General features: G+C 51.3%; 1 protein-coding gene across 2 annotated transcripts in view; it reads right to left on the reverse strand.

Moving 5' to 3' along the window:
* The window catches only part of LOC144892658 (uncharacterized), a 139299-nt gene that overhangs the window by 72000 nt on the left and 42643 nt on the right, over positions 1 to 24656 (reverse strand). For both annotated transcript variants that reach the window (XM_078780471.1, XM_078780469.1), the window contains exon 2: positions 2067 to 2148. In XM_078780471.1, coding sequence (XP_078636597.1) covers positions 2067 to 2148 — 82 coding nt within the window. The remainder of the gene's footprint in view (positions 1 to 2066; positions 2149 to 24656) is intronic.

Here is a 24656-nt window from a genome sequence, read left to right on the forward strand (position 1 = left end):
CACTTGATCACTGTCGTGTCTGAATATCAGCTTCCTAGCTCAAAAGATGCCCGAGATATTGCCCAGATGAGAAAGGAAATAAATAAGAAATCAATAATGAAAATAAATAAATAATAATGGTAAGATAATTAAATTGTGAATCAATTGTCTTGTACAATACCTAAACCACCACTGTTTAGTCCGAATCTGTACCTTAAAAAAAATAATGAATTAAGTCATTAATCGAATAATTAAATAATTAATCGATTAATTGATTAATGAATAAATCAAAAAAAAGCCTTTACAGCCAAATAACTTGGTCATTGTCCTGTCCAAATTTCAGCTTCCTAGCTCAAAGGATGGCTGAGATATCGCCGAAACGACGCTCCCACTTCGCGACCCTCACTTCATAAGCATCCCGGAGTATTCTGAGGCCGCCGGGTTAAGGTTAGGGTTAGGGTTAGATATCCATGCCGTGATATCCATGCAAAAATGAAAAAGATTTGAACACAGAGGTAAGTTCAGCTATCTTTACTAAACACATGTCAATAAACAAGAGGTTGCCTCAATCACAAAAAACAAAAAGCATGAACATCACAAGGAGTGGTGCAACAAAAGTCACAGCACTGCAACACAAAGGCACGCACCTGAATACAGTCCAAACAAAATGACACAGGAATGGACACAACACTCCTAACAGTCAAGGACAGAATGGCAGCAGTCCTCAATATCTTGTGTGTCCTCCCTGAGCTGTGATGCAGGCTGTGCACCACCGACGCATGCTCTGTACCAGGCATCTGATGCGGTCCTGGGGAAGTCTGTCCCACTCCTCCTGCAAGCCTTGAATAAGCATTTGCCGATTGACAGCCGTTGATATCCTCGATGCAAGACCATGGCGATGGACCAAGCTCATCCCATAAATGCTCAATGGGATTGAGGTCAGGGGAATAAGGCATCCAAGGGATCACTTCAACACCCTGAACCTGGAGGAAGTTGGTGGTCAGGCAAGCAGCATGGGTTTGAGCGTTGTCCTGCTAGAAAACTGCGATGTCAGTATGAGCCTGGAGAAATGGCAGCAGATGAGGTCTCAAAACTTCATTGACATAACGCTGACGAGTGAGATTGCCTTCGATGACGACCAGAGGTGTCCTGAAATGGGTGGAAATGCCAGCCCATACCATCACACTGGGTCCTCCCCAACGATTCGTCTGGCGAATACTGCATGATGCATACCTTTCCCCACCTCTGCGCCATACCCGTTGATGCCCATCAGCAGCATGGAGGCAAAATCTGGACTCATCGCTGAACAAGACTGCACTCCACTGTTGCTGTGTCCCTCGGCGATGCTGCAGACACCATCTTAGTCTGTTCCGCCGATGCACTGCATTCAACGCTGGACCTCTGCACGGACGTCTTGCCACCAGGCCCCGACCTCTCAAGCGCCTCCGCACAGTAGAGACACTGATGCGGTTGTTGTGGCGACCTTTTGTCACTGCAGTTGTTTGCGTCGCAGGGCAGAAACGATCATGAAGATGCTGCAGCACAATCCAGCGGTCTTGGTTTGAGGTGGTTACCCATGGTCTTCCTCTTCGTAGACCATCATTCACAGTTCTCGTTCCACCGTAACGCTTGGCCAGGTTGGAAATAGCAGGCTGCGAGCAACCAAGACATTGGGCAATTGTTCGCTGGCTTACACCAGCCTCTAGCATCCCAATTGCCCTTAAACGTTGTTCAGATGTCAGGCGTGGCATCAGAATTTTCTTGTTGTTTTCCCTGTCAGAAGCCTCTAGAGTCTAGAGTGACTATAGACAGCAGTAAATGAATATCTAACCACGAGAACTGAAGGATTTCATTATGAGGGTCATTATTTAAAGGGAAAGATCCCTATACAGAACCACTCAAGCATGCCATTATTGATCAACCAGGTGATTGAAGTGAAGTTCCCGTTACATAATCAGCCATTATAATTGATGAAACGTGTTTGTGAAGCTGCACATTTCAAAAAATGAAAGTGATAAGTTTATTTTGATGTTCAGTATATACTGTATATACATACGGTATATCGTTATATACATTGACTCACTCACTGATTGATATTAATGTTTGGTACCTTCCAGGTGTCGTAGAAAGCTGAAATCTTGAGTGCCAACAGATATCAAAGGCGGTACGCTGGGGGAAAAAAATCACAGAATTGTCGGAAAGTGTCTGTAAATGAATATTTACTTCATAAAAAACAAAACAAAACAACAAAAAAACGGATACGCGATTGTATTTAAAAAAAACAAAAAACCCAATCGATATCCAGCATTTGAAAAATTGTAATTTCTATAACGGTAAACTGAAATAAAAACCGCAATGAAAATTTACATAAAAACGGTAAATGCAGTCGTAAAAACAAAAACAAAAACCAAACAAGGAAAACACCTCAATCAATATCTAGCATTTGAAAATTGTAATTTATATGACTGTAAACTGTGAAATAATAATCTCAAAAAATAAAAAAAATCTCAAAATATCTCAATGAAAAGTTATGAAAAACAGTAAACGCGTCTAAAATATATATATATATATTTTTAACTTCAATTGATATCTGGCAGGAGGTCGGTGATTCAAAACAAACATTAGGAGACACCAGTGTAGCTTTTACAGGGTTTGCCTTCATTTGGACGAGCCATCTACATTAATTGAATGACAGTTCATTTATTTATCCAAATCAATACAGCATATCGGATTTGAGCCTGAGGTTCCAACACGATGAACCATGGGTTCAGATGAGAACAAACAGGATGAGACATTTTTTTACTGAAGGCATTATCTCTTATTGGTCTGGCATGATGTCTCAGAAGTAGCAAACATTACAGCATTAGATTCCCCTAACGGCCTAAAGAGATAACTACCAGTCCCATTTGCAGATACTCGGATCCGATTTCGTAATTGGACGAACCCAATGTGACGTACATAGTAGTTATTTCGACCAAAAAGCACGAGGGGGCACTACAAAACAAGTTACAGACTGAACGTGTCTGCATTTCATCTTGAGAATTGGAGCTCCTGAACAACCTTTTTTTATTATTGATTACCCATCCCATGGCGATGCCCGTCTCCACTGAAGACGCTTAATTTGGTTACTGGGACGTCACAACAAGCCATGTTGATCCCAAACACAAACTCACTTATGCACAAGACAACTGGAAAAGCACTCTGTAGAGAGCATACCTCCACAAAGTTGAGCAATTTATGTTTTGTATCCCACTGAAAGACCGGATCTGGATTCGGACTTGAACCAAAATCTAATCACCTTGTTTTCGCCTGACCAACTCATCCCCCAAGTTTTGTGACAAGTCGTCCACAACATTTTGAAATATGGTGCTATATATCTTTTTTGGCCCCATTTCTCAATGGTGAAGATCACTTTTTAAAAAAAAAATCTTAATTCTCGTATCCGTATCCCGATCTTCACCAAAATCTAATCAATTCTTCCTTGTCACACATCCAACCTGTCCACAAAGTTTTTTTTATTTGTTTTTTTTGTATACAAGATTGAGGCTCTTGTGAGAGCTAACTTTAATCACAAGAAAAGAAACGGACACATAAAGCATATGATAAAGGGAGCGGGAGACGAGATGGGGAGAGAGAGGGAAGCACACAAGTACAACAGCAGAGAACAGGGACATTGGGAGATCTGTGGGAGGGAGAGGGCTTGGGGGGAGGATGCATTGGAAGGGGGGTCGCAGAGGTATAAAACACATGGACTCTGCTAGAACTTCCAGGAAAGAAGTCGGTATTTCAAAAAAACTGTATCTGGGGTGAATTAACGGGGGTAGAAAAGATCAAGGTTTTGGATGGGGGATGGTGGTGAACAGCTGTTTTAAAGACCTGGAGGGAGGAGTGGGATTGAAGAGAGTGAGGGAGTTTGTTCTTCCAAATCCATTCACAACTTTGAGATATCAAGCTATACATCATTTTTAGCCCTGTCTTTTTTTAAATCAACTTTTTTTTTTCTTTAGCCCTGTCTAAATTTTTCCCCTCCTTTCTCTCAATGGTGAAGAATCACAAAAAATTCTGGGATCCAGATCTTCTTCAAAATCCAATCATTTCGTCCTTGTCACACACCCAACCTGTCCATCAAATTTCGTCCGAATCCATCCACAACTTCTTGAGATATCCTGTTCACAGACAGATGGATAGACAGGGGTGGAAACGTAACCTCCGCCCACCTTTGATGGCGGAGGTAGTAAGGTTGCAATCATGTTTTTGCCCAATACAAGAAAAACTTAAATTTGCAATATAAAGCTACGTTAGGAATTGGTATTGGGGCTGGAAAAATGGCCTATAGAGGTACACACACTCACTTCTAAGCTGTCTAACCTGAGTTCAAATCCCAACCCAGCTGTATAAACTGTCATCCCGGTGTTTCATCAATGTGTGTGCTATCCCTCAAATGGATGTTAAACTGGGCGTCCAATCTGCGGGTATTAGCTGGTCGACATTAAAGACCCCACATTGTTCTTCCCGAAGAGTGGGCGAGCTATCGCCAGCTCGATTCAGTGGTAAATTAAATTGATGTGCTGGGTAATGTGCAAGGTACCATTTACACGATGTAAGATGGTATATATTGTTGTGGTTTTGAGAATAAAGGATGACCCCCCCTCGTAGGTAGTTGCACCACAACATGTAGCCTCGCTGTTGTTCAATTATCTCTTAGTAAATGTAAGCGTAGTCTCCTATCCTGTGTTAGTTTTGCGTTGAGCAGGCCAGTGAGGAGGCCTCAATTGGGCTAGGATGCCATGTGCTTGGCCTGGAACAAGTCTGGCAAGGCCGAAGGGAGGAGCTGCAGGGGGAGTGGCCGATAAGCAACGAGCCGCCAATCAGAGCTCGAGGGGAGTGGCTCACCACGGCGACGGGAGGAGGGGCATGGAACATTCGGGTAAGGCCAGGGCGGAGCCATAAATCCCTGCCCCGGGCGCCCTGCCTCAGTTGAGTCGGAGCCCCTGAGTTGAGTCGGAGCCCCTGAGTTGAGTCGGAGCCCCTGTGAGAGTCGGAGCCATCGAGAGCCAGAGAGTCAGTCAGAGTCGCCCAGCCCCTGAACGAGTCGGAGTGCTTGAATTGAGTTGCTTGTTATAGCCTCGCGGTACACGAACTTCCCCGTGCCCCGTGCCCTGCGCTCTGTGGCTGTATTAATCGTGCAAGTGGAGACGAACCATCCCGGAGCCGCCTACGCCGACGATCCTCCTACCTGGGCTCCCTGCATACATGCCATGAACACAAGAGGGCCACGCCGGCGAGCTGTCCCGGAGCGACCGCCGGCAAGGCGCATTTGGCACGCGAACCTTCTTCCTTCTTTTTACCAGCGTGAGTGAGTGGGCCCTTTGTCTGGGTATAAGTTAAGATTAGATAAGTGCTTGCTCTGTGTCTCTTCGCCTGTACATAGTAAATAAACCGTGTTCTTCCTCTTATTTGACCGTTCCCGTCATTTCACAATTGGCTTGGCATCACTCGAACAGAACCGCTCGAATCGGGTTCAATAAAAGGTAACGGCACGACGAGTCACGTGATACGCACACCGCTCGGGCGTACTCGATTAGCGTGGCTTGTGCGAGGTCCGGTCCCCGTTTCCATGGCAGCGTGGGTATCAAAGGTACGTGCGGCGTCGACCCGATACCCTTTTCCACGCTCACTGTGGGAGTGGCGACTCGGTCTCGTGGACACGAAGACCCGAGGGGGAAAAGGGGCTTAACCCCCCCCCCCCCCTTCACTATTATATGGAGTCGCGTGAATGCGGCCGGGAGTAACATCAGATTATAATTTAAGTTCTCCAGCCTAATGTTCTCCAGCCTGCGTTGCCCTGATGAAGCCCCAACAAGGGCAAAACCAGGTCGGTAACTGTGAGTTTTTGTATGCACTTTTGACAGTATCTGAACTAAGATCTAAATTACGCACTGTCGGATGGCTTTTCCGGGGCTTGGCAGGCAAAGTGCACATACGTGACGGTGACGTCACAGCATGCGCTCATTTGGCTGGAGAACTTAAATTATAATCTGACACACACACACACATATATATATATATATATATATATATATATATATATATATATATATATATATATATATATATAGTTGTGGTTTTGAGAACCAACACAGGTAACATCATTAAAGGTTAAAGGTTGCACCCCATAGTTAGGCCACATGCAACATGTAGGTCACCTTAGAACGTTAGTTATTTCTTAGTATATGTGAGATAAGGCCGTTTCCAATAGTTGCATCTGCGTTGTGTAAAACAAATAAGAGTAGGCCCCGTTCATTTTGCAGCCTCCCTCCAATCGACTCCATTGCACACCATCCTGTCTGCACTCCATTGCCCCTCGCAGTTTGTTCCGTGTTGGGCCGGCAGCGTTAGCTGCCAGTTGCTCGCTCAAAGCAGCCAAATGCCACAAGGTAAGGCCCGAAAACGGGGCGGAGCGCAAGGGTGGGGGTGTGGCCACGTCAGGCAGCCATCAAGGGCGGAGCCGGTAAGACCCCATCAACCAACCAGGGCTCGGGTGAGATCGCCTGACAGAGTGTGGCTAGAGATTCGAGAGGGTTCGCGAAGAGGTGCTATATAACCGCGAGCGCAAAGCCCTCTGGAGGACTGACGCAACTGCAATCATTGTGAGAGGGTGAGGGGACTTTTGTGGAAGGCGCCAGTATTGAAGGACTCATGTGAAAGGATTGTCACGTTTGGTATTCGTGCAGAAGAATTGGGAAAGGCGCTTTGGTGACATCATTGTGGGAGTGGCGCATTGTACTGAGCGATACCGGGAGCGCGTATAAGGCGCCGGTACAACTATTACATACGCGAGTATAATCGCCAGCCTACCATCCCCCCAGTATAATTGTCCGGTCCGGCAACCGACACTGGACGATCTCGCCTGCCGTCTACCGTCTACCTCACCATCTGCTTCGTGGTACGAGTCGGGGACCGGAGCGAGCTGTGGACGCCATCGGTGGACCCTCAACATGACCATCTACAAACCCCATGTGAGTGAGTCTGAGAGTGAGTGAGTGCGAATGGGCCCGTGTCCAGGGATAAGTATAAGACTGTATAAGGCTGCCCTGTGTATCTCCTTCTTCCTCTTCACTGGACATTGCCTTAAGCTTCTTTTCTTCCTCTTCTTTGTACAAAGTGTGTACTTCTCTTCCTTCCCATACAATATTGGAAATAAATTACCTGTTCTTCCTGTTTTCCTCTTAATTCGATCGCCTTAGTGATTTCTCCATTGGGTAAGCGTGGCACGATTAAGAACCGCTCCAATCGGGTTAGTTCCCGTTAACGGCCCGAATCGCGGCTCGCTTTCGCTTGGCGTGTCCACTAACGCCGTGGTTCGGGTGGGGTTATTTCCTTGCTTCATGGCCGGTGTTAGTAGTTAGGTAATAGGACTAATTCGGCTTACAACCGTATTTAACACCGACCGGAAGGAACGTGATAGCCCCGGATCGCGTCGGCTAGTAAAAGGACAAGGGGATTAATCCCCCCTTGATAAGGGGGAGGCCGACGTTAGAGATCCGCAACAATTGGTAGTCAGGAGTGGGATTGAACCCGAAGTGCACCTAACGCACTCAAAATTACAAGCGGCCGAAATTGTAGTAACATCCAAATTAAATCGTGCCATGGATAGCCAAGGCGGTCGGATGCCGATGTGGGTAGACGAGGAGTTAGAATTAACCCAGGACCCCCGGGAAGAATTGGGACAATTGGGAGAAATGGAAGAGGAAATTGAAGAGGGTGCAGCAGTAGGGGTGGCAGGCGAACAAAATGGCGGTGCCTCGCACTTGGCGACAAGGGTCGCGCCCGCTGCGCAAATGGGGGTGGTCGACATGCAAGCCTTCTGGCGCAATTCATGGCAGAAAAAAAAAAAAAAGAATGACAGTATTGACAAAATGGCTAATCAAGTGGAAGAAATGAAGGCTCAGTGTGAGCGAGTGGAAAACCAAATTGGGGGACTGAAAAATGATATGGGAAACCAAATTGGGGGGTTAGAAAGCAAATTGGGGGGATTAGAAAACAAATTGGGGGGGATTAGGAAGCAAATTAGGGGGCCAGTTGAAGGACATGGGTGGCCACATGGGAGAAATGACCGAGGGGCTAGCGGGGTTGGAAAACAGGATGGCCACCCACGAGAATCAAATGAAAGGAATGAAGGATGGGTTGACGGGGTTTGGAACCAGAATAGGTGGCCAAATAAAAAAAATGGGGAAGGACATAGACCGCAAGTCGAGCGGGAAAGGCACACTGGTATGCGACGAGGTAGCGCGACTTGAGGAGCACGGGGAAGGCGAGGTGGAGCCAAGCACAGCCGAGTGGACCGGGGTAGAAATCGCGACATGGGGTATGGAAAAGCCGACGACCGCCGAAGTAGAAGAGAAAATTTTATGAGTGCCGGCGGTCGTCGAGGAAAAAGAAAATGAAATAATTAGAGTTGAAATCGGGGTTAAGGAGACGGCAGAGATAGGAATTAAATCGGAGATTGAGATGGAATATGTGCAAAGTCCGTGTTCGCATCATGATGCCATACTTGCTAACCCCAATGGAAGTTTGCAGTTGGTGCAGGAGAGGAGGATCCCGAAGGTAAGTAGGGCTGTATATGGCGCGAAAAGGTTTGGCGTGAAAGTGTTTGGCGCGAAAGGATTTTTCGGGCGCTTGGGATCCCGACGTCACCCAGGCGCTTGTGGACGGTCCGTGGTGAGGTGTATGAAGGTGAATGGCGCGAGTGTGAGAAAAAGTGTGCACCGGAGCGCGAGTGTGAAATGGAGTGTGGAACGGAGTGTGATACAGAGTGTGAAAGTGAGAGTGAGTGCGACACAGAGTGTGAGTTGGCCGAAGAGAGTGTGCGGGGATGCACACCGGAGCGGGTGATTGGGTGTACAATAGAGTGCACACCCATGGTGGTTACAGAGTACGTAACGGGGGAGAGTGCACGAGAGGAATGCGCGGAAGAAAGTTGTGTTACGGAGTGTGTAACAGAGAAGTGTATAACAGAGTGTGCGAATGGTAGGAGTGTGCAAAGATGTGCGTGAGGATGTGTGTTAATGAAGTGTGCAAACGGCATGAGTGCGCCTGGGTGGTGTGCAAGAGAAAGTGCAATAACGAAGTGTATGGAGACACCTGGATGCGCAAGTGAGAGAAGGGTCGCATGGTGTGAGAATGCGATTCGAGCATCGACGCAGACCGGGGCAGCGTTTAGGCCGACGTACAGCCGACGCGAGCTCTCGGGGCGTGGTGTTCTTTGTGTGCTGCGGGAGCCGGCGGGGATCGTTGCTGCAATCGCGTGCACGATTCGGGCCGGGCCCCGCCCTATATGGTTGGTGCCGTGCCGTGGCGCAAGGGGAAAACGGCACGATTCCGGGGGAGGTAGGCGAGGTCGGACCTTCGCCCCCTGGCGGGCACGGTGTTCCGACCGGGGGAGGTTGGGTCATCGTGGCGGTTACCGAGAGGCTCCGCGCCGGGATGGCGCCTGGAAACTCGGTCCGAGTATGCCTCCTCCCCAGAATCGAAAATGCCGGACGGACCCAACCAACAGGAGACTGACCATCTGCACGCATTGCTCGGCTTTGCGAAGCCGAGCTGTGAGAATGTATTTCCACCCCGAGAGGCTTGAGTATAGTGGACAAATGGAATAGCGATAGTGTTGGCGATGGTTGCTGGTGTAGAGGGATGGTAAAACTACCATCCCTCACTTTGGAGCAGAGGAGCAGTAGTTTATGGGGTTTGGCAGTGTGAACTAGCCAGGGCGGGCTAGGATAATGTTAGGAACTTAGAAATGACCAGAGGAGACCGAGATTTAAGTAGAGACATTGTACAAGTAGTGGGGACGCAGGGAGATTAGTTGGTTGATAATGACGAGGGATGTGCTTCGTGTAAAGGGAAGACAGGGAAAGCACTAGTATTGGAGGGAAGGAGATAGTTAGATGATGCTGTGTGTATGAGATTGAGGATGCGCTTTAGGCGCAAATGAGGAATTGGGAATGAGAGTCTTTGTGGTGAGAGTGAGCAAATGAGGCAATGGTCGAGAATGATGTGTGTGTGTGTGTGAAAGTGTATGAGTAGAGTATTGTGGACAAGAGTAAGTGTATTGAGTGAATGACTTGCATGGGGTGCAAGTGAATAAATGGTATGGAGTAAATGGTGTGGAGTAAATGGTGTGTGGAATGAGTGGTGTGGAGTGCATGGTGCGAAGGAGTGGATGGGAGAAGATGGACCCCTTCACGAGTAAGCGGAGAGGGTAGTTTATAGTTAGGTAGAGGGAGTAGGTAAATTTGTTGGATATTGACATCTGTGGTGCGAGTAGTAGCAAGTCGTTGCTTTGAGGCGTGCATAAGTAAGTGGAATGGCTGGGCATGTGAGCCTGTTCGTGAGTATGGTTAAATGGGCACTCCGCCACTGGTAGTCTGTCGGCCAGGTGAGGCCGCAGGTAGGCTCTGGGAGCCAGGTAGCGTTCAAGTAGAGTTCAGTGGGGCCCGAGGATCCGAGGAAAGGACCCGGGTAGCCCAATTCCAGAGAGGGCATCACGGGGTGAGAGAGCCAGGAGGGCCTTCCCCAGGTTAGGGTAGTTGAGGAGCTTGGCAAGCTCGGGTGGTGACTTCAGTGGCGGAGGTGCGCAGGTAGGTAGACCTGCTCATAGAGCCACACGACCCAGCCCCGAAATTGTGCGAAGGCACAGATAGAAAAATGGGGGGAGTGAGACCCCAAATTTGGAAGAGCACCACAGGATGGTCAATGGGAATTGGTTTTTAGAACCACATAGAGTAAAGATGGCCAATTGGATTGGCAGGGCAAGACCCCGGGTAGAGTAAAGAGTTAATGTTACTGGAAGGATAGTTAGGATGAAATCTCTTCGCACCATAAACATCCACTCACCGAGGTGACAGGACTCCACACCAGGTTTTTGCAAATGGCCGGCCCACCTCGATCTGGACCACCCCCCGCAAGCAGCTCTGCCTCCGCGTCGAGGCCGCCCCCCGGCGGTCGGACCCCCGGCACCCCCCAGCCCCGCCGTCCCGCTACCCCCCAGCCCTGCACGCATCGCCAGGGGGCGTTTCGGCCGGGTCATCTGGCTTCCCCGCAAACTCACCCTTCAGGTGCGCGGGAATTCTGGGGGGGTGCGTGTGGCGGGCACAAGGGGCAATAATTCCGCGCACCAGTGGGTGGCGCGAGCGTCCAGGCGGGGAACGAAAACGCATGCCCCACCTTCGACCGATCGGCCACGCCCGGGGGCAAGGCGTGGCCTCGGGACATATATGAGGGCTCTAAGCTCGAGCCCACCCAGTGCTGAAGTGCGAGCTCTTAATAAAGACTCTTTGTTTGTACCAACGCGTTGTGGCCTACCTCTCTGGCAATCGAGTCGTGTGTGCACAGCACCACAACACCACAAAAACATGACGACGACATCCTTCAAAACATCCCCCCACCAATCAGCAACAACATCAAAAAACACATTCACACTCACATCACCATCAACATAATATTAATCAACAAGAACAAAAAGACATAAAATGTCATAGCCTCCATGGTTTCATTAATTTTACTGTACAGAGTTAAAGGCCGTCGGTCAACCATCTTTGGTCGGATACAAAACAAAATCGTCTGAATGTGTAGCTATACTCTCATGTATTGCCTGTGTGCCAAATTTGAACAAAAGTGGTCCCTGCATGTTCAATAAATGGTTGGGGAGACGTTTAAGAAAGAAAATGACCATCAGTGGGCCATCTTGGCTCTGATCTTAAATAAATGACGTGATATGTAACCAATCATTCATTTTATGTGTGCCAAGTTTGAACAAGATCGTGAAATGTATATCCGAGAAATGGTTGGGGACGTGTTCAATATCGGGTTTTTAAAACTAAAATGGCCGCCAGTCTACCAAGGAAGGCCAACTGTGGCGAACTAAAATGGCCACATTTGTTCAGATCGCAAAATAAAGTGAGGTGCATGTGTATGCCCTCATGTACCATGCTTGTGACAAGTTTGATTGGGGGTTGATTAGGGAAAATACAACAAGGGTAAATAACAACAGAGGGTAATTGGGTCTGTTTGGGGAAATACATGAGAAGAGTAACGAAAACAAAAGAAAATCATTGTACATAACTGTACCAAGTTTAAATATAAATCCCTTCAGCTGGTCACAAGTTATCACATTTTTACCTGACATAACCTCTGACCTTTGACTTCAGGACACAAAATCGAATCAGTTAGTCTTTACAGCATTATACATATCTGTACCAAATTTAAATTAGATCCCTTTAGCCGTTCTCAAGTTATAGACCTATTACAGACTTTGACCTTTGACCTCTTGCCCGCAAAATTTAATCAGTTAATCTTTACATCATTATATATACCTGTACCAAGTTTGAATGAGATCTCTTCAGCCGTTCTCAAGTTGGAGACCGATTACATACTTTGACCTTTTACCTTTGACCTCTTGACTCCAAATTCTAATCAGTTAACCTTTACATCATTATACATACCTGTACCAAGTTTGAATTAGATCACTTCAGCCGTTATCAAGTTATCGACCTATTAGGACTTTTACATTTATTTTTTTTTTTTTTTTTTTTTTGTGTACTGAATTGAGGCTCGTGAAAGAGCTGACATTTACTTCACAAACAAATCAACCAGACAAACCAAATATATAAAAAGAGGGAGCGGAAGACAAGAGAAGGGGAAGCACACAAACACTTGAGAGCACACAACATTTAAGAGCAGGGAGATGTGTGGGAGGGAGAGGGCTTGGGGGGAAGAGGCGTGGGAAGGGGGGGGGGAACAAAATCGAATCAGTTAATCTTTACATCATAATACATACCTGCACCAAGTTTGAATTAGATCACTTAAGTGGTTCTCAAATTATAGGCATATTACAGACGTTGACCTTTGACCTCTTGACCTCTTGACTCCACATTCTAATCATTTAATCTTTACATAATTATACATAGCTGTACCAAGTTTGAATTAGATCACTTCAGCCGTTATCAAGTTATAGACCTATTAGGACTTTGATCTTTGCCCTTTGCCCCCAACATCCAATCAGTTAATCTTCACATCATTATACATACGTGTACCAAATTTGAATTAGATCACTTCAGCCGTTATCAAGTTATAGACCTATTAGGACTTTGACCTTTGCCCCCAAAATCTAATCATTTAATCTTCACATTGAAGCGTGGTGCTCCGCACGCAACTTGTTTGCCAAAGAAGGTAAGCCACAACGCGTAGGGTCAAAAGAGTCTTTATTGTAAAGCTCAAACTGTAGCACTGACTTGCTCGGGGCTGCGAGCCCCGTGTATATCCCGAGGCCACGCCTACCCCTTGGGCGTGGCCGACACCCTCTTGGTGCGCGGAATGATGTCACCGCGCCAGCGAGCCATCGTGTCCGCCACACGCGCCCCCCCCCAGAATTCCCGCGCACCTGAAGGGTCAGTTTGCGGGGCAAACGGATGACCCGGCCGAAGCACCCTCTGGCGGCTGGCGGCGTCTGGGATGCCGGGATGCCGTCTGGGATGCCGCTGGCGGCATCTGGGATGGGTGCAGGACAGGGTGGTGGCGTGCCGGCGGGGCTGGGCGGTGCCTGGGGTCCGCCCGCCGGGGGGCGGCCTCGACACGGGGGCCGAGCCACTGGCGGGGGGTGGTCCACGTCGAGGTGGGCCGGCTTGAGGCGGTCCACGGAAACGCGGTCAGGAGTACCGCCGATGTCCAGGGTGAAGTGTTTCGCCCCGGTCTCCAGCACGCGGAAGGGCCCGTCGTACGGGGGCCGCAGCGGTGTCCGGTGGGCGTCGTGGCGGACGAACACGTACTCCGCCATGCGAAGCTCCGGGGCGACGTGCGTTGGCGGGCACCCGTGGTGCGCCGTCGGCACCGGGGCGAACCTCTGGGCAGTCTCCTGCAGTGCGGAGCGCTGCTGCGCCACGGACCATGGTGCCGTGGAGTCGGGGAGGAACTCGCCCGGCACCCGCAGCGGTTGTCCGAAGACCAACTCCGCCGCGGATGCGCGCAGGTCGTCCTTGGGCGCCGTCCTGGAGCCCAGCAGGACCCAGGGGAGCCTGTCGACCCAGCCGCCGTCGCGGAGGGTGGCCCGGAGAGCGGCCTTTAAGGAGCGATGGAAGCGCTCACACAGGCCGTTGGCCTGGGGGTGGTAGGCCGTGGTGCGGTGCAGCTGGACGCCGAGCCCCCGCGTGACCGCCCCCCACAGCTCCGAGGTGAACTGGGGGCCGTGGTCGGACGAGATGTCCGAGGGGGCGCCGAACCGGGCAACCCAGGTGGCGATGAACGCCTGTGCGACGTCCGCTGCCATCGTCGCCGCCAAAGGCACGGCCTCCGGCCACCGGGTGGTGCGGTCCACCATGGTGAGGACGTGGGTGAAACCCCAGGAGGGGAGCAGAGGTCCCACCAAGTCCACGTGAACGTGGTCGAACCGACGTTCAGGCACAGTAAACGGGGCCAACTGGGCTTGGGTGTGGCGGTGCACCTTCGCGCGCTGGCATGCGAGGCACGTCCTGGTCCAATCGCGGACGGTCTTCCGGAGGCCATGCCAGACGAACTTGTCGGCGACCAGCCTCTGGGAGGCCTTTGTGCCCGGGTGGGACAGGCCGTGGATGGCGTAAAAAACCCGGCGCTGCCAGCCCGCGGGCACGATGGGGCGAGGCCGGCCGAGGGAGACGTCGCACAAGAGGGGCGTGCCCGCGCCGTCGAACGGCACCTCGGTGACGTGGAGGCCCGTGACGGCGGTCCGCAAGGCCTGGACGTCGGGGTCGGCGGTCTGGTCCGCCGCCATCCGGGCATAGTCGATCCAGAGGTGGACCGCGTGGGCGACGGACCGGGAAAGGCAATCCGCCACCGGGTTGTCCTTCCCCGCGACGTGCCGGATGTCCGTCATGTACTCGGACACGGCCGAGAGGTGACGCTGCTGCCGGGCCGACCACGGCTCGGCGACCTTGGCCATCGCGAAGACCAGGGGCTTGTGGTCGACGAAGGCCGTGAACGAACGGCCCTCGAGCAGATGGCGGAAATGCCGGACCGCCAGGTGAAGCCCGAGGAGCTCGCGGTCGAAGGTACTGTACCGCCGTTCGTGCGGGCGGAGCTGCCGGCTGAAAAACGCCAGCGGCTGCCAAGCTCCCTTCACCCATTGCTCGTGCACCGAGCCCACCGCGTAGTCCGACGCGTCGGTGGTGAGGGCGATCGGTGCATCGGGCGCCAGGTGCGCGAGCATGGTGGCGTTAGCCAAGGCGAGCTTCGCGCCCGCGAACGCCGCATCCATCGACTCGGTCCAAGCAACGTCACCTTTGCCCGGCTTCCCCCGGAGGGCCTCGTGCAGGGGGCGCAGGAGCTGGGCAATGCGGGGCAGGAACCGGTGATAAAAGTTCACCATGCCCAGGAACTCCTGGAGCCCCTTGATCGTGCGGGGGCGTGGAAACCCCCTGACTGCCTCCACCTTGGCCGGTAAGGGGATGGCCCCGTGCCTGGTGACGCGGTGCCCCAAAAAGTCGATTTCGGCGACGCCGAACCTGCACTTGGCGGGGTTGATGATCAGGCCATGCTGGCCCAGGCGTTCGAAGAGCGTGCGGAGATGGCGGAGGTGCTCCTCACGGGACGCGCTTGCGACGAGGATGTCGTCCAGGTAGACGTAAACGAAATCCAAGTCACGCAAGACGCTGTCCATCAGCCGCTGGAACGCCTGAGTCGCATTCTTCAACCCGAAGGGCATCCGCAGAAACTCGAAGAGGCCGAATGGTGTAATGACGGCCGTCTTCGGTATGTCCTCCGGCCTGACGGGGACCTGGTGGTAGCCGCGGATCAGGTCCACCTTGGAAAAGAGGGACATTTTCGCCAACCGGGCGGAAAAGTCCTGGATGTGAGGGACCGCGTAGCGGTCGGGGGTGGTTGCATCGTTGATGCGGCGGTAGTCCCCGCACGGCCGCCATCCCCCGCCGGGCTTCAGCACGATGTGCATCGGCAATGAACAAGCGCTCTTGGAGCGCCGCACGATGCCCAGCCGCTCCAGCGTAGCAAACTCTGCTTTCGCCACCGCGAGCTTCGTCGGCTCGAGGCGGCGTGTCCGGGCGTAGACCGGTGGCCCGACGGTGGGGATGTGATGCTCCACCCCGTGCTTGACGGCCACCGCCGAGAAGGTGGGCCACGTGAGGGCCGGGAAACTGGTGAGGAGGCGGGTAAAGTCATCCGCTGCCGGAAGCGTACAAACCAAACTCGCCGGGACGGAACTGTTTAGCAAGCCGCTTGGTGAGCCGCTCAGTGAGACGCTCAACGAGCTGCTCAGCGAACAAGCGAGCGAGCTAAAGGTTTTGGCCTGGACGAGCCGTCTGTGCTTTACGTCGACCAGCAACCCATTTGCACATAGGAAGTCCGCACCGAGCAATGCCATGGGCATGCTGGCGGTTACGAACGTCCATTGAAAGCGCTGCCCTCCAAACCGCAGGGAGAGGCAGCGCTTCCCGAATGTGCGTATGGGTGTACCGTTGGGTGCAAGCAACGCGGGGCCCCGGCCCGCGGTTCGCTTGTCGGACGTGTGGGCTGGGATGACGCTTACCTGCGCTCCTGTATCGCAGAGGAAGCGGCGCCCGGACAAGGTGTCCGTGATGAATAAGAGGCTGCCGGAATTGCCAACGCTCAGGGCCGCTACCGAGCGTCGGCTCGGTCGTTTCCCGACTTGCCAAACGAGCACGGCGGGCAACACTACTTAGCCTTGTGGCGGAACCTGGCGTGGAAACGGCACCAGGCTTGCGGTGGGAGCGGCGGAGGCCGTGGCTTTCGCTGCTGCAGTGGTGGTGGGCGGGGCGTGGCGGCGGCCACGAGGTGTGCATCAGCCTCGGGATCCACGAGGTGTGCAGCCGCATCAGCCTCGGGATCCACGACGGCTGCACCGAAGCTCGCCCGCGTGTCACAAGCCGCGTAAAACTTGTCGGCCTCGACGGCTAGAGCGCGGGGTTCCCCTATGTTGGAACCGGCCAACGCGAGGCGTACCTGTGCCGGTAGCTGGCGTAGAAAAAGCGCCCAGAATAAAAAATCCGGGGCTTTGTCACCCAGCAACGGCAGCATGTCGTCCATCCGTACCGATGGTCGTGTGTCGCCGAGTTCGGGAAGGTCCAGGAGGCGGTCCGCCCGTTCGAACTCCGTGAGGCTGAACGTGGCGATGAGGAGACGTTTGAGCGCCCTGTACTTGTGCTCTGCTGGTGGGTGCCGCAGGATGGACACGACTCTGGCGGCCGTGCCGGGCCCGAGGGCGGCGATCACGTGATAGTAACGCGTCTCGTCCGCCGTTATTCCTCGAAGCTGGAACTGTGCTTCAGCCTGCACGAACCATACCTCGTCCTGTGCTTCCCAAAACTCAGGGAGCTTTACCGCGACCGCGTTGCTGGCCATGGCGCGTTCTGTGGTCAGCGACGGCTGAACCAAAAGGGGTCACCAGTGAAGCGTGGTGTGACGCACGCAACTTGTTTGCCAAAGAAGGTAAGCCACAACGCGTAGGGTCAAAAGAGTCTTTATTGTAAAGCTCAAACTGTAGCACTGACTTGCTCGGGGCTGCGAGCCCCGTGTATATCCCGAGGCCACGCCTACCCCTCGGGCATGGCCGACACCCTCTTGGTGCGCGGAATGATGTCACCGCACCAGCGAGCCATCGTGTCCGCCACAACATCATTATACATACCTGCACCAAGTTTGAATTCGATCACTTAAGTGGTTCTCAAATTATAGACATATTACAGACTTCGGCCTTTGACCTCTTGACCTCTTGACTCCAAATTCTAATCAGTTAATCTTCACATCATTATACATACCTGTACCAAGTTTGAATTCGATCACTTCAGCCATTCTCAAGTTACAGACATATTACAGACTTTGACTTTTGACCTTTGACCTCTTGACCCCAAAATCTAATCAGTTCATCTTTACATCATTCTACATAACTGTACCAAATTTGGTCAGAATCCCATCGCTGGTTGACAAGTTATCGCAGTAATAGGATTTTTACCTAACATGATCTCTCACCTTTGGCCTTTGACCTCGTGACCCCAAAATCTAATCAGTTCATCTTTACCTCATTATATATACCTGCACCAAGTTTGACTAAGATCCCTTCAGCCGTTCTCCAGTTTCATTGCGGTAAGAAAAACCTGTCACGGACGGACGGACAACCTGAATAAATAATGCCTCCGGCGACTTCGTTAAGAGAGGCATAAACACGGCCCAAACTAGAACGGCACTCAGTAGAGAGCATACCTTCGCCAAGTGAACAGTTTACGTTTTGTATCCCAGAGTAGCCCAAAAAATCGCAATACAGAATCACATTTAATCAAAATCATCTGCCCAGAACTTTTTGAGATATCCTGCTGTGTATCGTTTGTGATCTCCCGCGATCCACCTTCGATAGCGGAGGTAAAAATATGATTTGCTATCTACTGTTATTCTTATCTCTATCTATAATTCCAGTAATCTCTGTCTGTACGTTTGTACGTTTGTACGTTTGTCTGTCTGTGACCGCTGTTTCTCGACAACCACGGGTCCGATATACTTTTAACTTGCCAGGTATATTGCTGGGGACCCGAGGATGTGCGTTTTCAAGGTTTCATATTAATCGGACAATTACTTACCGAGCTATGTCCAAAAAACGATTCAACCAATCAGAGAGCAGCGAACGATCGCGTGTGCCGAACGTGGCGGGCACACTCTGCCTCGGATGGCACATTTGAGAGCGTATTCATTTATTTCACGTTTGCAAACTATGTTGGCGTTAAACTATGTTTTACAACTAATAAAAACGAATTTGCGATTCATTCGCTTTCCTGCGCGTTTGTGTACGCGATGGCGATTTCTTTACCAAACTCCGGAAGCCGTTCGCTTTGGACCGAACCATTGCATGTAAATAGAGGGGGGGGATTGTCACCACTCGCAAGCCGTTCGCTTTGGACCAAACCATTTCATGTAAATAGAGGGGGGGGATATAATTTTAGATATATATATATAGTACGGGCACGCCAGGGGGCGGCTGGCGCCCATGTGGCGACTACCGCCGCCTTAACGACGCTACCACCCTCGACAGGTATCCGATCCCGCACATCCAAGACTTCTCCACCCGTTTGTCAGGACGGGTCATTTTTTCGAAGATCGATTTAATACGGGGATACCACCAGGTACCTGTCAGGGCGGCCGACGTCTATAATTCCAGTAATCTCTGTCTGTACGTTTGTACGTTTGTACGTTTGTCTGTCTGTGACCGCTGTTTCTCGACAACCACGGGTCCGATATACTTTTAACTTGCCAGGTATATTGCTGGGGACCCGAGGATGTGCCTTTTCAAGGTTTCATATTAATCGGACAATTACTTACCGAGCTATGTCCAAAAAACGATTCAACCAATCAGAGAGCAGCGAACGATCGCGTGTGCCGAACGTGGCGGGCACACTGTGCCTCGGATGGCACATTTGAGAGCGTATTCATTTATTTCACGTTTGCAAACTATGTTGGCGTTAAACTATGTTTTACAACTAATAAAAACGAATTTGCGATTCATTCGCTTTCCTGCGCGTTTGTGTACGCGATGGCGATTTCTTTACCAAACTCCGGAAGCCGTTCGCTTTGGACCGAACCATTGCATGTAAATAGAGGGGGGGGATTGTCACCACTCGCAAGCCGTTCGCTTTGGACCAAACCATTTCATGTAAATAGAGGGGGGGGATATAATTTTAGATATATATATATAGTACGGGCATGCCCTAGTTCTTATCAATTAATGAAATGGCAACTTAATGTGATGGCATCATTGCCCATGAAGCTTATCCCAGTCCCACATCCCGAAGGCAGAGAAATGAATGCATGGCGTGCTCATGACTGGCTGTGCATGCACAACAAAGTCAATCTCTGGACAACTCGGATCAGGCCGACAACAAAAGCACAAAACAAGCACCTCATCACGACAACAAAATGAAAACAAGAAAGATCAATCAGAGATTGCAGACCCTCACCAGGACGTGTTGGTGTGGTCTACTTTGTGTGGTGTTTATTATCTGTTCTAATTTATATTCGACGATTATTGACGACGTAGATTTATGTTCAATCCAATATGGCTCCCAAACTACGTGACCGATGACATCATCGATTTAATTATCCTAAACCATTTTTGTGTCGATCATGCTGAAGACATTTTAAACTGATTGCATCAACCATTTTATTACTTGTCTAATTATGACGTCATAATGGAGGCACCGATGACATCATCATGAATATATTTTGTTCCCCATGGGGAGTTCTTGACAATTTGCCATGTTTAGTTTTTTTCCATGGAGCGGTTTTGGAGATATAAAGGTGCAAAGTTTTCGGTTTTTCCAAGGTGATACCTGTACCACGTGACCTATGACGTCATAATTAGCATTACAAATTACACTGGAGGAGAAGCACCGATGGTTATAATTTATTGGCAATTGGACCAACAGCTGCAGAGAAAAGCATACTCGTGTTCTGTGCGGACAAACAAAGAGACAGACAATAAGACAATAAGACCCACATGCAATGCCCTCTCCTCTGGTGAGAATAACTAGGACGAAGAATGAGTCTTGCTTGTGAAGACCAGTGTCGATCTGCATTGGCAGACATGTAGAACAGGAACTCGATCCCACCCTTGTCAACAAAGATGTACAATTTACTTTGGATTGAGATCCTCGAATGAATTTTTCAACAAATTGAAAACCTTAGAGCAAAAGTACGGTATTTGTACTGGAATCTGTGCTCAACATCAGCAAATGTACAACGGACAATTCCTACATAATCGTCTGATGTATGGTCTTGTCCTTGTGTCTGACCAATCCTGATGTATGGTGGTACATCTGACCACTGCAAGTCATTCTCCAAACAGAACTTGGTCCCTGGAATCGTTAGAGCCATTTGATGTCCTTCAGTCAGTCCTTCCTTCCTTCTAGTCGTGGGTCCATTAACATTTTTCGTTTGCAGCTCAACGGATAGTTTTGAAACTCGGCATGATGATTCATGACGTCATTGATGCGCAAAACAAATGGAGTCCTTTTTAAATTTCCATCCAGGTGGTGAGATAATTAGCTCATTATCTCAAAATGAACTCCTCACTACATACAAGGCTTTGATCCACAGCTCAATGAAATACTGCTCTTCCCTCTGGGCTGGTGCTCCTGCCTCACACCGAGCTCGTCTTCACGCTGTTCAAAGCGAAGCTTTCAGAATCATTGGAATCTCCGCGATGAAGCTAACTCTGGGGGCCTTCCACTCACTCACCGCAGGCAGATTGGTGGTCTTTCTGTCTTCTACCGACTCTTCTCCGGCCTCCCCCCCCTCCACCCCCCAACCATGTCTGTGCTCTGTCCCCCAAATGCTCCTGCAGGTCGCACAAGGTCTGCCAGCAACCCTCTTACGATTAAACTGCCAAAATCTAGGCTCTCTGGTCACCTTTACTCTTTCATTCCTCTTTTCTCCCGCATCTGGAACAAACTCCCCCACTCCCTTCAATCCCACTCCTCCCTCCAGGTCTTTAAAACAGTTGTTCACCACCATCTCTTATCTTCCCCCATCGAAAACCTTCATCTTTTCTACCCCCGTTAATTCACCCCAGATCCACTTTTCTGAAATATCGACTTCTTTCCTGGAAGCCCTTGCAGTGTCCATGTGTTTAATACCTCTCCCAACCCGCCCCCCCCCCTTCTTGATGCCCCCCCCCCAAATCCTCATCCCCTTCATGCCTCCTCCCCACTAATTTCACCCAAAATCCTACACTTTTTTTTTTTTTTTTTTTGAAATACCAACTTCTGTCCTGGAAGTCCTCGGTCCCCTTGTGTTTTATAAGCAAAATACTCGTTTTGTGGCAGCATAAAACCCAAGAGAAATGCACACGAAACCGTTACACAGTCCCAAAGTCACAGTGTGGTGTGCACTTTCGTCGTTCGGCATCATCGGGCCTTACTTCTTTGAGAACGATAACGGAAAAATGCCTTCACTGTTACTGCAGCTCAATATACCGATATGATTTCTAACTTCCTCTCCAGATAATTAAACAGATTTGCAGAAGTGAGCCCAATGATGTGGTTTCAGCAAGATGGTGCAACCTCCCACACCGCCAGAGTGTCCATGACCACTGTGAGGCCCCTCTTTCCAAAGCATGTCATTTCCAGAAACGGCTATATTCCATGGCCAGCGAGGTAACCCAATTTGACTGCATGTGATTATTTATTGTGGTCATATCTAAAGGACAAAGTATATGTTAACCGTCCACAAACTCTTCATGAACTTAAGGAAAACATCAGACGCAAAATCAATGATATTGACGTGGCCATCTTGCAGAACGTCATGAATAATTGGCGTCCAAGATTGGAGGAATGTGTCAGACGAAATGGTGCGCATCTCCAAGATGTTATTTTCCACAAATAAATGGCATGTTATGTTCTTCACTTTCCTGTAAGAATTTGTTTTGAAATCCAACTTTTTATTTCCAGACAGACATGTTACACCAGACACATGCACACACACACACACACACACACACACACACACACACGCACGCACGCACGCATTCAGAACCCAGGTAGACCCGGCCATGCCAGGGTTTACACCACCACGCACACACACACACACACACACACACACACACACACACACGTGTTCAGAACCCAGGTAGACCCGGTACCGGCCATGCCAGGGTTTACACCACCGTGCACACACACACACACATACACCGGACACACGCACACACACACACACACATGCACACGTTCAGAACCCAGGTAGACCCGGTACCGCCATGCCAGGGTTTACACCACCGTGCACGCACACACATACACCGGACGGACACACACACGGACGGACACACACACACACACACACACACACACACACACACACACACACACACACACACACACACACGTTCAGAACACAGGTAGACCCGGTACCGGCCATGCCAGGGTTTACACCACCTTGCACACACACACACATACACCGGACACACACGCACACACACACAGAGGACACATGCACATGCACACGTTCAGAACCCAGGGAGACCTGGTACCGGTCATGCCAGGGTTTACACCACTGCGCATGCACACACACATACACCGAACACACGCACACACATACACACAGGACACATGCACACGCACATGTTCAGAACCCAGGTAGACCCGGTACCGGTCATGCCAGGGTTGACACCACCGCGCGCGCGCGCGCACACACACACACACACACACACACACACACACACACACACACACACACACACACACACACACACACACACACACACACCGGACACATGCACACGCACGCATTCAGAACCCAGGTAGACCCGGTACCGTCCATGCCAGGGTTTACACCACCGCGCGCGCGCACACACACACACACACCGGACACATGCACACGCACGCATTCAGAACCCAGGTAGAACCCGGTACCGTCCATGCCAGGGTTTACACCACCGCGCGTGCACACACACACACACACACACCGGACACATGCACACGCACGCATTCAGAACCCATGTAGACCCGGTGCCGTCCATGCCAGGGTTTACACCACCGCGTGCACGCACGCACACACACACACACACACACACACACACACACACACACACACACACGCACCGGACACATGCACATGCACGCATTCATAACCCAGGTAGACCCGGTACCGGTCATGCCAGGGTTGTGTATACCCAGCGGTAGCCGCTACACACGTCCCCCCAGAATCGACTTGCACCGGCAGGGTCAATTTAAGGGGGGTCCTGATGACCCGGCCGAACCGACCCCTGGCGGGTCGTGGGGGGGGGGGGGGTCCGGTGTGGTGGTGGGCGGTCGAGTGGGGGGCACCGTGGAAGGGGGGCGGCCTCGCCGCGGCGGAAGGGCCAACCGTGGCGGTTGGTCGATGTCCACGTGCGCCGGCTTGAGGCGGTCCACCGCAATCCGGTCCGACCTGCCGCCGATGTCGATGACGAACAACTTGTCGTCCCGTCGCAGGACCCGGAAGGGCCCGTCGTACGGCGGCCGGAATGGCCCCCGATGTGCGTCATGACGCACAAAAACGTACTCCGCTGTGCGAAGCGCTGGGGGGACGTAGGACTGGGGGTCACCGTGGTGGGACGTTGGCACGGGGGCAAACCGTCGGGCGGTCTCCTGGAGGTCCGAGCGCTGGTGAGCTGCGGACCAGGGACTGGTAGCGTCGGGCACGAATTCGCCTGGGACGCGTAGCACCTGGCCGTAGACAAGCTCGGCGGTGGACGCCCGGAGGTCCTCCTTGGGGGCCGTGCGGAGGCCCAAAAGGACCCACGTCAGCCGGTCGGCCCAACCGTCGTCCTGAAGGCCGGCCATGAGCGCGGCCTTCATGGAGCGGTGGAACCGCTCGCACAACCCGTTGGCTTGGGGGTGATAGGCCATAGTGCGGTGGAGCTTGACCCCCAGGTTGCGGGCGACCGCGCCCCACAGCTCGGAGGTGAACTGCGGTCCGCGGTCCGACGAGATGTCCGCCGGTGCGCCGAAGCGGGCGACCCAGGTGGAGATGAAAGCCTGCGCCACGTCAGCGGTGGTGGTGGAGACGAGGGGAACGGCCTCCGGCCACCTGGTGGTCCTGTCCACCATGGTGAGCAGGTGTGTGAAACCCCGTGATGGGGGGAGGGGGCCCAC

The sequence above is a fragment of the Myxine glutinosa genome, chromosome 6, assembly GCF_964187855.1.
Source record: "Myxine glutinosa chromosome 6, kmMyxGlut1.1, whole genome shotgun sequence".
NCBI classification, from domain to species: Eukaryota; Metazoa; Chordata; class Myxini; order Myxiniformes; family Myxinidae; genus Myxine; species Myxine glutinosa.